Genomic DNA, 16,177 nt, shown 5'->3' on the forward strand with positions numbered 1-16,177 from the left:
ATACATACATACATACATACATACATACATACATACATACATACATATATATATATATATGGAAGTTGATATATATATTAAGGGAAGTCGGGCTGAAAAGTGGCACACAACTTTAATCACAGCACCTATGAGGCACAGGCAGGTGGATCTCTGAGTGGCTCTCTGTGGCCTCAAGGCCAGCCTGATCTACAAATAGAGTCTAGACCAGCCCTGGTTGCATAGGAAGACCCTGTCCAAAAAGGAGGTGGGAAAAAAAGAGAAAAAGCTGATGTATTTTATGAACATGCTTGCAAAAAGAAGTAACCCCAAAACAGTCCAGGTCTGTTCTTAAAGGAGACAGCAATGATGGCCAGAAGCCTGCTTTCCAAATGGGCAAACTAGGACAGAGTTAAGCCCACAAGGTTCAGCTGGATCACTTCCAGTCTGCTCTTTGTCCAGGGCTTTTAGCGGGACCAACTCTAATGCAGAAATGGCATTGAACGCTCGCGAGCTTCCAGTTTAAGAGACTTGAAAAAGGGAGCATCGCGCCTGTGCAGATATGCAGACAATGCACCTCATCCCAAATGGCACTTCAATCAAAGGTTCAGATTTACTGCTCTTTACAGACTGCATCTTTCAACGCCCATGGACCCTGCGGGTTTATCAAAAGGCAAGCTTTCACGATGGCTTTCATTAATGGTATGTTTTGTCAAAGTCTCCAATGTCATTTACTAAATATAGACACAAAAAGCCCCACGCTCCCCAAAAGGAATGCTGGGGTGTTACTACATTAGCTCTGACCAAGCAGTCAGTTATCAGGAAGTGGACTCGTCCACGGTTATAAGCCTGATGCCCATTGTTCCTTAAAATTCACATATAAATCCCTTTCTGGTCACCAAAAGAAAAGAGTCCTAAATGTAAGCTAAGTGTGGTTTCTAAAACCTATGTGGTATAATCCTAAAACTGCAAAGGAAAAGAGACAAAAGTGTATTGATTAAACCCAATTATAGAGTCAGGCTCATAATAAAACCCAATATTGATCTGTGGACATGATGCTAACATAATCAGTCACATTTAGATATTTAGCCCAGATCATATTGATCCATGTCAAGTTCAACTTTCAGCCATATTTGTGGATGGAAGAACTATATAATTCAAGCTGAAGGGTCTTGAGAATCACATTTAAAAAGACACAAAAACTAATGTATATTTCATGTCCACAAAATGTCAAAAACTGAGTGCAGCAATAAGGCATGGAAGACAATGGACTGATGATGTGAGATAAGCAATGGCCATCTTTGGACAAAATACCATTTGTGTTCTTTTACACTTAATGATCACCCATGATTATATGGATGAAATATATCACATGAGGAGTAGTATTAAATGGATGAACAGCAAACTTTTTTCTTGGATTGAAAAATAAAGACAGTTTAACTTCTTTTATATTTTGTTTCAGAGTCTTTAAAAGTTGAATATATAATAATATGAGAGAGCATCAAATGAGTAGGAGGCAGAACACCAAGGATGGCAAAACACATGTATTTTACAGTTGAAGGAAATGATCTATTTTAGCATCTTCAGTTCTCTTAGTAAAAATTTACTTAGTGTCACCTTTGTGAGATGATTATTTTTATAAAATAGCTACTGATTTTTATTCATTATTCCTTTCAGCAGAGGTCATAAGAAGCAGTTAAAAATAACGACCATTAATGGTTCATCTGTGGAGACCAGGATGTGTAATAAATTTCAGAGAAAAAAACCCTTGTAGTTCTTATTTTATGATAAAAGTTTAAAGAATAGCTTTTTTAAAAAACAATGGAAAAATATTCTTAAAATATGTTTCTGAAAATGAGTCTAAAATTGATTTTTTATACTTAAATATATTTTGAACTGAAAAAAATAATATTTCATAATATTTAACTTCAAATAGTTTTTACTAATGTGATAAAGTACACATGAATGGCAAATGATTTTTCAGCAATTAGATTACTGATAGTTATATTCACAAATATTACGTCACAAATGAATATCCTCCTCCAACTTAGTAGACATAGGCAATCAAGCCCACCAAAATTTTAATGTAAAAATCAAAAACAAAGAACAACAACAAAGGCTGGTGAGACAGCTCAGCGAAAACACGCACATTCCGATAAGTTTGTTGACCTGAGTTCAATACCCAGGAATTACATAGAGGAGGAAGAGAACTGGCTGCCTCACATTGTTCTCTGAATGCCACATAAGCACATGCTTGATACCTCCCCCCCAAAAAAAAACCCCACAATCATAATCATCACCATCATCATCAAACCCAGAAACAACCTGCAGCCCCTCAAGGCTATAGTTTCATGAAATACAGTCCTTAAAGAGCCAGCATCTCTCTTCCTTCTGTGTCAGACAAGCACAAATTCAAAACACTGTATGAAAATAAATGCCACCAATTATCATTCTATGAACTCATGAAGAATTAAAAACAAACTCCAAGAAAAATTGGACCTCCCCGTGTGAAAAATATTTTTATTTTTATCCTGTTTTGATTCAATATTTTTTAAAACTACGGTTGGTTTAATTGCCTAGCCTTTATCTTTAAACAAAGAACAGCGATGTATATGGGTGCTTACAGCACGCTGCAAAGTACAAGGAACGCTATCAGCGTAAAAGCAGGAGAGTCAGATGTAGACGTGTGCTAGTGAATGCCCGTTATTTTTTAACATAAATTTCATTTGATCGATTACAATATAATGTCGTAGAAACAAAGAAAGTAAAACAGTGGGCAGAGTGAAGCAGACTAACAGGCCACCTGTCATAGTTAATGTTTGTGGAAAGAGTAGCTACAACCTGCTTATTTAACAAAACCAGTTAATGCAACGACATCCCCATAACTGTATTTTTCATGAAACCTACATCTTTTAGAAGATACAAAGTATCTTTTGACTGTATATCTACATTTCTACATTCACATTTTTGCATGATAAACTAAAACAGAAAATAAGCTATAATATTGTCTAATTTCTCATTTTCACAAGAACATATTTTCATGTAGTTTTCCTTTGGCTTAACTCATCTACTTTTACTCTTAAAAGACAGTTAAGGCATATATATCAGTTGGGAAATTTGTCTCCAATCACCTGGTATAGCCAAAGCCTGTTGTTTAAAACTGGGTTTTTATCAGGTTGTCTTAAATTAATGTTTACCATAAGACTAAATTATCTGAATTTTTTAAAAATAAAAATACTTTTGCAGTTCTACTCAAATGTTCTATGATATGATACCTGCGAATTTCAGTTCTGTCTTCTGAAACAGTGTAAGAAGATTGTGAAACAGGCCAGCACTTATGAACTTAAATGATGCATTGCAATAGTGTCATAAGTTGAGGTGATTAACCTATAGACTAACTAAAGATGCGGGAGGTGGTAATTGATGGTGCTGGTGGAGCTTCTACAGCAACAGCTTCATATCCATGCTCTGACATCTTTGTGTGGCACTGTCACCACTAACAGCGGGTGGGATAAAATCCACATTGAGCAATATTGCTATCTGCTAGAAATTTAAGAAGTTATAGAGGTTTTATTCAAGTTGAACCTGAAAATTTGAATGTTTCATTAGGATAACTGCTGTGTGGATTCACGGGAAAAGAATAGGGGGCCGGCAGTTTCAGTGTATACAGTAACACTGACTTGAGAGTGAGTAACACAGCAAACACGGGTTCCACCCGTGTGCACTGGCTGAGCTCTGAGCTGAGGGAGGGTGTTATGTTGGCACTGACCCCACTGGCTCTGTGTGTCCATGGACCTATAATCTCCAGAAGGGCACTGAAGTCAGAGTGCCGATCGCACAACGGAAAAATTACCTTCTGTTTGCACCAGATGCTAATGACTCTGATGCTTCTCCTGCTCCTGGTGTGGTGATGTGTTGTGGACGGACAAGGGGAAGGGTGCAAAGATAGAAAGGACAGCTGAACTGAAGAACTTTAAACAGCACCTGGAAGTTACCAAGGCGCCCAGAACTAGGACTCCCTAGCAAATGGCTAAGAGAAGAGGGATGCCTAGCTGAGACTATGTCTGCTTTGTAAAACACAGTGCCACCTACGAGCAGATGAAAGTTTACCTACAAAGTGTGAAATTTAACATTAAAATGAGGAAATTAAGGTGTTTTTAACACAGCAACATATTAACAAGAATGTAAGTTCATAAATTAAATGTGGACTATGCTCCCACTTAAGAATTTAAAAATATATTAGGCAAATAAAATAAATGGCAGGTTTTCTGGCTTTTGTTTACAAAATAACAGACATTTTATTTTTAATTATGTAATGTGTGTGCAGGTGGGTTTGTGTTCCCATGAGTCCACGAGAGGAGGTAAGATTCCCTGGATCTGGGTCACAGGTGGTTGTGAGCTTCCTGACATGGGTACAAAGAACCAAATTAAGATCATCCATCTATCTATCTATCTATCTATCTATCTATCTATCTATCTATCTATCTATCACAATTTATTTCTTTGTATCCTTGCTGTGGCCCCCTCCCTCATCTCTTCCCACCCCCACTGTCCCTCCCTCTTTTCCCCCTATGGCCCTCCTTTTCTATCTGACCCTAGTCTATCAGGTCTCATCAGGACTGGCTACATCCTCTTTCTCTGCGGCTTGGCAAGGCTGTACCCCAAGGGGGAGGTGATCAAAGAGCAGGCCACTGTCTGTGTCCATGTCTGAGACAGTCCCTACTCCCCTTATTAGGAACCCAAATGGAGACTGAGCTGCTATGAGCTACATCTGAGCAGGGGATGTAGGTCTTCTCCACACAACCAAGGTTGGAACATCAGTCTCTGCAGCTCCCCCTGGGCCCATATTTTTTGGCTCTTTTGGTCTCCTTGCGGAGCTCCTGTCCCCTCCAAGTCTTTCTATCTCCCCATTCTTCCATAAGATTCCCCACACTCTGCCCAAAGTTTGAATATGAATCTCAGCATCTGCATCCATACTCTGCAGGATAGATTCTTTCACAGGCCCCTCTGTGGTAGGTTTCTGCCCTGTTCCCTGCCTTCTCCCACTTCCAATGACTATTCTGTTTGCCCTTCTGAATAGGGATTAAGCATCTTCCCTAGGGTCCTCCTTGTTGTTTAGTTTTTTAGGATTATAGATTTTAGTATGGTTATCCTATATTATATGGCTAAAATCCACTTATAAGTGAGTATAGACTGTGTGTGTCTTTACCTCACTCAGGAAACAACAGCCTACAGATTGGGAAAGGATCTTCACCAACCCTAAGAACTCAAGAAGTTAAACACCAAAAAACCAGGTAATCCAACTAAAACCTGGGTTATAGAGCTAAACAAAGATTTCTCAATAGATGAATATTGAATGGCAGAGAAACCCTTAAAGAGGAGGAGGAGGACCTCTCCTATTGGTGGACTAGGGAAGGGGCATAGGGGGAGATGAGGAAGGGAGGGTGGGATTGGGAGGAAACAAGGGAGGGAGCCATAGCCATGATACCAAGTGAATAATTTGTAATAAATAATAAATAAGAAATTTTAAAAAAGAAATGCTCAACATCCTTACTCAACAAGGAAATGCTAATCACAATGACCTTGAGATTTCACCTTATAACCATCAGAATGGCTAAGATAAAAAACTCAAGTGATAACATGCTGGAGAAGTTGTGGAGAAAGGGGAACCCTCTGGTTCATTGCTGGTAGAATGTAAACTTATACAACCACTTTGGAAATCAATCTGATACTTTCTCAGAAAATTAGGAATAGCGCTTCCTCAAGATCCAGCTATACTGCTCCTAGGCATATATCTGAAAGATGCTCAACCATACAACAAGGACACTTGCTCAACTATGTTTTACTTTATTTGTAAAAGCCAGAATCTAGAAACAACCTAGATGTCCCTCAACTAAGGAATGGATACAGAAATTGTGGTACACTTACACAAAGGATTACTACTCAGCTATTAAAAACAAAGAAATCATGAAATTTGCAAGCAAATGTATACCAATTCAGATCTTCTAATAGAAGAGTAAGTGTTCTCAGCTGCTGAGCCATCCCTCCAGGCCCCTGGTTTACATTCAACATTTGTTACTGGAGGTTACCTACTTGGTTTTCTGGCACTAAGACAAAATATATAACATTAATATACAAATAAGAGATAATAGAAAGAAGGTGGTTTAGATTGAGACAGCAAAGAAGGGTAGTTTTAAAAATTCTGTTCATCTGACATAGGCAGCTTACTTCATTGGAGATGAAAAATTTGTTTAAAAGCACATGCCACCCATTTTTCTCCTTCTGTCCCAAGGATTTCTATACATCCTCAGAGTTAAAGAAAAAAATTAGGGTAGATTTATCTGTTGAAATCTGTAAATATGTATTATTGTTGATATCCTAAAATGATAAGGTAGTCTTCTATTAAGCTAAATCTCATAAACTTATAATTTTTATCATCTTTAAACATTAATTACAATTAGTTAAAAACTCTTTCTTTTAAAAAAATAAGTAAAAGATTATACAGTTTAAATAAAATTGAGAATGTGAAAAGAAGGAAAATAAATGGTCCCTCAATTCAGTTCATTAAGTATGACTTTTAGGGATAAATATGCTTTCCTTTTCATATTACAACTAGGTTCCTAACATAGTGAAGATAATACTGTAATACATAATCTAGAAAGTTTTTGCTTCATATATTCTGGCCATTTTGCTTTTAATTACATTATCTTTATGTCTGCATGAATAATAGATATTAGATTGTTTCTACTCTGCTGTTGTGGTAAGCTTAAAAATAAATGTTAGAGCTAATGAAAATTAAGTTGGAGACTTACACTGTAAAAAAGATGATAGTCTTCTAAGTTCTTATCAATACGACAACTATAATATATTTAAGCAGAAAAGAAAGAAAAGAAACTTACCTTTACCAACTACAGGTCAGCAAAGAAATAAAAAGAGAAACGAGAGAAGATTTTACATATAGCTATATAATGAGTCATTTTGACTTTCTGTTATTTTTTTTATTGATGACTATAAAAGTTACTCTAAAAGACAACCAGGAAAAGAGAAGAAAGGAACAATATGGAATCAGGGAAGGCAGGGAGAGACTGAGTAAAAACTGATGGAAGTCAGAATTCTCACTCTGATGAGGTAGAAATGTACCCATCTTCCCTCTTCAGCTTATTCTAAAAGTTTTATTAATTAATTATATTGAAAATAGATTAAAACAAGATGTGGGCTCTGATTACAAACATCTAGCAGACTGCCAACTGAAAAAGCACTGTTAATAGATCTACTGGGCTGTGTCACATGCAGAAGAGTTAGAGTGTGGAAGAATGACTCCCAAGCGGGAACCACAGTTACTCAGCATCCATGACTGCAGAAACTGTTTGAAGGTGGTGGTGGTGGTGGTGTGTGTGTTTGTGTGTGTGTGTGACTATTCTATGGGAATACAAGAAGTGGTGCCCAGTGCTCATTTTGTCTTGGCAGCCAAACTATGAGGACTATTAAGGAGGATTGTGGTCAAGAAGCAGAAAATTAATCCTACTAAACATGACTGCATTCTCCCCAGCAAAACTTTAATCCTGGAAAAACAAACAAACAAACAAACAAACAAACCCTTTCTTGCTTTTTTAAAAAAGATTTATTTATTTGTTATGTATGCAATGTGTGTTTGCATGTACACCTGCAGAGGGCACCCAGAAGAGGGCACCAGATTTCATTTCAGATGGTTGTGAGCCACCATGTGGCTACTGGGAATTGAACTCATGAACTCTGGAAGAACAGCCAATGCTCTTAACCTCTAAGCCATCTCTCCATCTCCCTCCTTTCTCTCTTAGTAAAGCTTTGTAATGTTTTCATGACAAAACTAAAGAAATATAATAACTAAATTGAAAAAATAATTGATGAGGAAATTTTTAAGGAGCTGGAGGGAAAGACATGTAGAGAAATAATGGAACATCAAATGAAAGCTGGAAGAAAACAGAGCAAACCCTTAAAGTATTAAACCATTTTTTCCCCAGTCTTCTAGAAAGCAAGCTAAAAGAATTAATAACCAAAGCTTTTCCCTGCAAGATAAAAAGTAGCAACTGCCAGGGTTCTAAAGCTCTAGTAAAGTACAGTAGAGATATGGCAGATGAACCCATTAAAAGAAAAGAAAGGAGAGTCCAGAGTATAGTAAAATGCAGCCGGCTGACGTTGGCAAACGCCCAAGGGCAGTCTCTTCAGCTCACCAAATGCCTATATGATTTCAATGAACACTCATGTGTACATCAACAAGTATAAAAGCTAAGTCAACACAGATGCAAAATTTAAAAGGCACATTATATTTCTATAGGATAAGCATTTTAAATACTGTTTTGGGTGAAGATTTCTTATTCCCAACATGAATGATACTGTAATGACTGATCTCAATTGCCAGCCTGAGATCTCATAATCATCTGGGAGATGAATCTCTGTGCGAGTTAAAATAACTAAGTTAACTGAGGTGAGCAGATCTGCCCACCACGGGTGGTTCTATTCCCTAGGGCGTGATCCTGTATTCAAGCCCTGTATGATGGAAAGAAAACAAGGTGAGCTGAGCTCAAGCTCCCTTTGCTCTCTTCTTCCTCACTGTGTATGGCATGTGACTGGCTGCTTCCAGCTCCTGCCCTCTTGGCTTCTCCAGTACAACAGAGTATGTCTTAAATGATGAGCCCAAAAAAACCTCTTTTTCTTTCTTTCTTTCTTTTTTCTTTTTTTTTTTTTTTTTACTTATAGCCTTGGCTGTCCTGTACTCACTTTTGTAGACCAGGCTGGCCTCCAACTCACAGAGATTCGCCTGTCTCTGCCTCCCAGAGTGCTGGGGTTACAGGTGTGTGCCACCACACCCAGCTTCTAAAGATTAATTTATTTTGGGTTGAAGTTTTTGTGGGTGTGTTGACATTCCCCTCCCTCTGCTAGGAGACTTGTCCAGTTAGAGGGCATCTGCTTGAGTCCCCTCAGACCCTCCCAGAAGCCTACTGACTTAGGTCTCCATCTTATCACAGAGATGGCCCCACCCATCTGTCCTTTCACCCTTGCCCTCCCCAGGTCTGTTCTCTCTGCACCTCCTCTCTTCAGCCACTACCTCTGTCTATTCTATCTTCTGTACTCAGTGGGACTCTTGCATCCTCCCCTGAATCCTCTTTCTTATTTATCTTCTTTGGGTTTGTGCCTCACAGTGTGCTTATCCTGTACTGTGAGGCTGAAATTCACTGTGAGAACATATATACCGAGTGTGTCTTTCTGGGTTTGTGTTACCTCACTCAGAATGATCTTTTCCAGTTCCATCCGAAATTTACCCTGCCTACCAGATGCGCAGGGATAAAGATAGAGCAGATAGAGCAGAGACTGAAGGAATGCCCAACCGATGCCTGGCCCAACCAAAGACCCTCCCTATAAGAGAGCGCCCCTGACACTATGAATGAAGCTCTGTTAAACTCAGACAGGAGCCTATCAGAGTTGTCCTCTGAGAGGTGCTACCCAGCAGTACCTCAAAACAGATGGCCCAGAGAATCAGCCAAACACTGGGTGATGTGTAGGGCATCTTGTAGAAAAGTGGGAAGAAAGAAAAAAGGTCCTGTAGGTGACAGGAGCTCCGCAAAAAGACCAACCGAGCCAACTAACCAGGGCCCAGAGGGTTTTGCTGAGACTGAAGCATCAACCAAGGATCATGCAGGAACTGGACCTAGGCCCCCTACAAAGATGTAGCAGATGGGCAGCTTAGGCTTCATGTGGGTCCTCTAGTAAGGGAAGTGGGGACTGCATTTGACAAGGGCTCACTTGCCAGTTTTTTGATCACTTGCCCCTGGCTGGACTGCCTTGGCAGGCCACAGGGTAAGAAAACACACTTAGTCCTCCTGCTATTTGGTGAACTAAATGGGGTGGATGGGAAAGAGAGATTCTCTTTTTTGAGGAATAGGGGGAAAATGAAAGGGAGAGGGGGAGACTAGGAAAAAATAAAAAATGTAGTGAAACACTGCACCCAGCCTTCCACGAAGAGGGCACCAGATCTCATTATAGATGGTTGTGAGCCACCAAGTGGGTAGTAGGAATTGAACTCAGGATCTTTGGAAGACCAGCCAGTTCTCTTAACCTCGGAGCCACCTCTCAGCCCTTCTTTCTTTCTTAAGTTACTTTTGTCTGCATATTTTAGCATAGCAACAGAAAGGTAATTAAAACGATATTTTTTTAGAAGGAACTAGGCCTTTAATTACAGCATTTAAGATGCTGCTACAGAAAGAATCATGAGTTTTCATCATGATACAGTATCTTTTTTTTTTTTCAAGAGAGGGTTTCTCTTGGTAGTACTGGCTGTCCTGGACTCACTTTGTAGACCATGCTGGCCTCAAACTCACAGAGATCCACCTGCCTCTGTTTCCTGAGTACTGGGATTAAAGACGTGCCACCATGCCCAGCCTTTTTTTTTTTGTTTGTTTGTTTTATTTTTATTTTTTATGATATAATATCTTAAAAACAAAAGCCAACTAAAAGCAAGAAAAAATAGACTTTATCAAAATTGAAATATATTTCTTTTGAAAGGAACTTTTCTTCTTCTTTTTTTCCTTAAGATTTATCTCTTAGTATCTGCTTGAAACAATGCTAGGTAGAGTCTTTTAGATGCCTTCTGAGGTAGACTCCTGTCATACGTCCAATGCACATCCCATTTGTCTTTCTAAGTGAGGATTGATCATCTTACCCCGTGTCTGCTTTCTCTTTTATCTTCTTTAGGTGTATAGATTTCATTATGTTTATCATATATTGTAGGTCTATATAAGCGAGTATATACCATGTTTGTCTTTCTCCTTCTGGGATACTTCACTCAGAATGATCTTTTCTAGATCCCACCATTTGCCTGCAAATTTCATGATTTCCTTGTTTTTGACTCATAACCAAACCTTAGGCAGAGTGCAGGGAATCATATGAAAGAAGGGGAGTTAGTATGACATGGAAAGGATAGGAGCTCTACAAGGACCAAATATATCTCGGCACAGGAGTCTTTTCTGAGACTGACACTCCACCAAGGACCATGTATGGATATAACTTAGAACCTTTGCTCGGACAAAGCTTGTGGTAGCTCCGTAACCAATAGGTTTCCCATAGTAAGGGGAACAAGGGCTATTTCTGACAGGAACTCAATGGCAGGCTCTTTGACCTTCCCACCCCTCAAGGGAGAAGCAGTCCTATTAGGCCACAGAGGAGGACTTAGCAGCCAGTCCTGAGGACACCTGATATAACAGGGTCAGATGAAAGGGGAGGAGATCCTCCCCAATCAGTGGACTTGTAAAGGGGGAGGGAGGAGATGAGAGAGGGAGGGTGGGATTGGGAGGGAATAAGGGAGTGGAATACAGCTGGGATACAGAGTTAATAAAATGTAGCTAATAATAAAAAAATAAATTAAAAAAAGGTTTATTTCTTTTCTATATGAGTACTCTATCTATGTGTACACCTGCATGCCAGAAGAGGGCACCAGATGCCAGTATAGATGGTTGCAAGCCACCATGTGGCTGCTGGAACTGAACTCAGGATCTCTGGAAAAGGAAACAGTACTCTTAACCACTGAGCCATCTCTCCAGCCCCTGAACAGATTAGAATTTATGACAGAACAAGCCACAGATGAAAAAATATTAGTCAAGCGATATATTTTATAAATATTTTACATCCAAAATATATAAATATCTCTCAAAACTTAATAATAAGAAAATAATCCAAACATAATATTTTATAGGCCAACTAACAAAGAACATAAATGAACAGTAAATGACTATAACACACACACACACACCAAAAAAAAAAAAAAAAGAAGAAGCCACAGGTTATTAATGAAAATCTCAGTGGCAGGGGTGGGTTACATAGAAGTTTTGGCTAGAGCCCACTGAGGCCCCACAAGCAATACAGATATTTACAATGTCTGAAGGTTTCTTATCAGAACCAGATAGCAGGACTCTATTACTGAAGACACCGTGTGCTTTGATGGCAGGACACACAGAAATCCAGCTAGAAAAATGGTGGAAACTTTCTTCCTGCTAACTAGCTCTCATAATGTCCAAAGACACTGTGCAGGCTGCTTGTGCGTGGGGCAGGAGGGAGTATTTTCAGCCAGAGGTTTACTCAGTTGTCAACTCTGTGTGTTCTAGTACCACCTGTGCAGACAGAAAAGTGCTCTATGATGCAACAGTAGCAAATCAGTAATGAGAATAAGCTACTGCTTTCTGAGGGATCTGAAGCCACACTGCTGTGGGATGGAACTCACCTCTGATACTGTAGCCTGGTCAAAAAATCCATGGTTTAGGAGGTCATAGGCCACAACCAGGAAGTACTGCTGTTTTTATTTTGCTAAATGGACATGATATGCTTCTTAATAACCACATTCATATTCATGGATTAGTGCTTTGGTTTTACTGTGTTTTACTGTGTTTTTTGTGTTTTACTGGTGAGTGACAGCGATAAAATGCAGAACATAAGGGACTGCTGAATGTTCAGTCTTACATAGAAGAAGCATTTTCCCCCTCTAAAGTTCAGAGAATGCTATGGAAGAGGGAGTGAAAACCCTCTAAGATGAGAGGGGGAGTAAGTCGGACAGGGAGATGGAGCACTGTGCTCAGAGGCAGGCAGCCCCCAGTCTTCCCTAGGTATAGACAGCTAATCCTGACAGGAGGGGGAAGACGCATCTCCGTCAGGGTGTAACCTCCAGAAAGGAGCTCACACTATAACCAACCCTCACCCAGGATGTTGTGAAAAACCCTAAAGCCCACAGACACACCACACAAAAACAGATAAGAAAAGACAAAACTAAACAGCCACGAATGGACGAAGGAGACTATTTGAGAGTAGGTAAGGTATCAGCGGAAGAGCCGGGGATGGGGGGAGCAAGAGGGTAATGAGAGGTGAAAAAGATAAGAATACATTATGCACATGTGTGAAGATGTTCTAGTGAAACTCATTATTGCAGATAATTACCATATATTAATTAAAAGGAAAAATTACGCTAGCTCAGAAGTTAAAAAAAAATTCCCTATATAGGCAGCAACTAGCTAGAAAAAAACAGAAAAACAATTGATACAATAGCAATGTAAAGACTTTTTTTTTTTTTAGTAATTAGCTTAGCTAAGAATAAAGGAGTGGTCCACTTTTGAGAGGCGAACAATGCAGACAAGTGCAGATATATTCTGTAGGAATAGCTGAAACAAGAAAGTATTATGCAGGCCAGAATTTGGATGCATTCCAAGTCTTCTTTTCTGTGAGAGTAAACAGGAAAAATATACAGTGGACACGACAGCACATGCAAAGATGCGGACGTACTCCATCACTCCACAGTCAGTGGAAGAAGAATGAGATCAGGTACACACACGAAACCAGGACTGAGAATTTCATACTTGGAGCTGAACAAGGAAACCAACACTACGATATCATGTCCGAGGTACTGACTGCTCACATATCAAACATGGGTTGAAAGAACACAAAGAAGGTTCACATTAAATACTGTGAGGCTGTGTCCCACGGGATAAGGAACAGAGTTTGGTCAATGCATGTAAAGACTTCACGTAAACACTTAGAGACTCTAAGCCTATTGAGAACCTAAGTCAGGAGGCAAAATAATTCAGGGATTATCTCTGATTACAGCATTAAAAAGATACCGAGGGAGGAAAACATTCTGGAGTGTGTGTGAGTGTGTGTGTGTGTGTGTGTGTGTGTGTGTGCATATGTACATTTGGGCATGTGTGTGCACACTGACAGAACCTTGCATCTGATGGCTCAGCATGATAGCCCATGGCATCGTTTAACCTGTGGTCAGGCTGAGACAGAAATACCTGGGTGAGACTCCAGCACAAGTTCTCTGCATTCCACAGTGCTCTTAGACAACATTCAAGAAGAAACTATGTACCACTGTGCCAAAAGCTTGTTAAAATACGAGGCAAAGTATTCAATGGTGTCAAAGGAGTTGAGATGAAGACATAAGCCCCACCTTTAATTGTTTGGCCCAAGAGCCTCTAAAGATGCTCAGATAAAATATACTTAAGAGTGTCTAAGAAGAGGGTAATTATTTGATGCATGAAAAGGAAAAGAAGAAAATAATGGATGTCAAGATGTTACTGTCCCAGAGAGGAATCTTGACAATAAAAGCCACAGCTTGAGCTTAAAGATAGAGATAAACTGATCTGGAAATGAGGGAAGTTTTGGAAAGGAGTGTAATACGATGAAGCATTTGGTCTGCTGAGCACTGGAAGTGTGTTTGAAACTGCTCATCTACTATTACATAGCACTTAATTAATCACTACTGAATTAACATGAGCGACACACCTGGTCTTAATGTTTTAATCAGCATAGAGAAGCTGATGTGACATTAAAGCATTTGAAAAAGCCATTTTCTTTTCTTTTTTTTTTTTTTTGACTTTTTAAACTATATGTTCTTCTTATTTTATAACAGAGAAAGGAATAGCCCAATTACCCTTGCATGTTACCAAAAACAAATGCACAGAGTGATTTTTCAACAGTTAGTGTTCTAGGAACCTAACCAAATTTGATTTCACAATAGTTTCCTCAGTCTAAAAGGAAATCTCAGCTAATGATACAAAAACAGAATTGAAAAAAAATTTGGAAGGTTTGAAAAATTAAAAAAATGTAGTTAAAAATCTGAATTATGACATTTTTCTCTCCCCCTTCCTTGCTCCAAAGGGTCCCTGGCCTCCTTCAGATTCAGGCCTCCTTTTTTTTTTTTATACTAATGCTATTGCATACATATACATATATAACACATTCCTAATAGAGCTGCTTGGTTGGTCAACACCCAGGTATCATTCCAGATTTATGTGAAAAAATAGAGAATGAATTTTATGACTAACAGGAACTACTTGTATTTAATTAGTTAATTAATAACACAAGCTATAATATTGAACAATTGCCTCAATTTTGTATTTATTAAGGTTATTATTTGATAATCAAATTAATTTTCATGGAACTTACAAAGCTGAGCATCTGCATGGAGAGTCCCTCCTTTCGGGTTCAGCTTCTGGCTTTGAACAGCAGGAACCGGTTTGTAAGACTGGCCGGTGGCCCTGTACATGGCTTGGACCCATAACACTCTGTCCTGTTCATCATCGCTGGCAAAGAGTACAGTATCTCCTTCTTTAACAGCGTTAAAAAATACCCGGCCACCCTGCAGACCTGCGGGAGAAGACAGACTCGGTTACAATTCACAAGATCGAGAGACTTTAGCCCCATTCACCCAGCTTCATTCATAGGGACTCAGTGCTTTAAATGATCTTACTTAAGGATCGCACCCCCAGTCCACAATTTAAAGGGACACAGCAAAAATAATCCCACATTGAGCTGATGGGGACAATCAATTCTTGACAAGAGAGCATTACTCAGGACAACAAACACGCCCCACAGAAACCCATGGCCAAATCCGGCATTTAGTGCTGGAGAAGAAAATACTTTATGTTGGCCTATTTACCATTTTACATGTAAGTGAAATATGAGTTTAGAAAAAATGAAAACACAAGTCAAACCAAGGCGATAACTCATTTTGGATGGTAGTTTGGCTCTTGGACAAGATGGGACTTGTGTCTGTAAGAGAACAACTGGTAAATATGGCCACCAATTTGGATTTCTTCATCTCTGCATGCTAATTTTAAATTTTACCTAAGTCGTAACACCTACGGTTTTTAACACTGCTGATTACTCTAATACCAATCATCTATCCATTTATTACTCATAATTTCTAAGCACCATCTGCTCACACCAGAGCTTGAGAACCCCACACTCTGGACTGCTTCATTTCAGAGCATCTGAGGTTTGGACTTGGGATCATTACAGATAACGAGTTATCTTAAGGCTGAGACATCAATCTTAATTAAAAACACCAACTTCATCTAATTTCACATCCACTTATACCTACAGTCTGAAGGTAATTTCCACACAACATTCTTAGTATCCATGGAATTTAACTGCAACTTGTCAAATGAGGTCAGATGTAGAATTTTCTGGCTGTGGCACGAGAGAATTCCTAAGATGTTTCTGATTTTGAATTTTAGATTTTCCCATTAGGTGACATTCAAACTGCTTTAATATACTTGGAGGAGCAGAAATATAAGAATGTGATTTTGTGAAGAAAATTAGAATGTAGGTTGTCATTGTGTGCACCCCTTTAATTGTGAGGCAGAGGCACGTTGATCTCTGTGAGTTCGATGTCAGGTGGATC

General features: G+C 39.1%; 1 protein-coding gene across 8 annotated transcripts in view; it reads right to left on the reverse strand.

Moving 5' to 3' along the window:
* Cadps2 (calcium dependent secretion activator 2) overlaps window positions 1-16,177 on the reverse strand; it is a 486,122-nt gene that overhangs the window by 122,234 nt on the left and 347,711 nt on the right. For all 8 annotated transcript variants that reach the window (XM_055608125.1, XM_055608124.1, XM_055608126.1 and 5 more), the window contains exon 11: window positions 14,938-15,138. In XM_055608125.1, coding sequence (XP_055464100.1) covers window positions 14,938-15,138 — 201 coding nt within the window. The remainder of the gene's footprint in view (window positions 1-14,937; window positions 15,139-16,177) is intronic.

Source organism: Psammomys obesus, unplaced genomic scaffold (genome assembly GCF_907164565.1).
Source record: "Psammomys obesus unplaced genomic scaffold, mPsaObe1.curated_primary_1811, whole genome shotgun sequence".
In the NCBI taxonomy this organism is placed as follows: domain Eukaryota; kingdom Metazoa; phylum Chordata; class Mammalia; order Rodentia; family Muridae; genus Psammomys; species Psammomys obesus.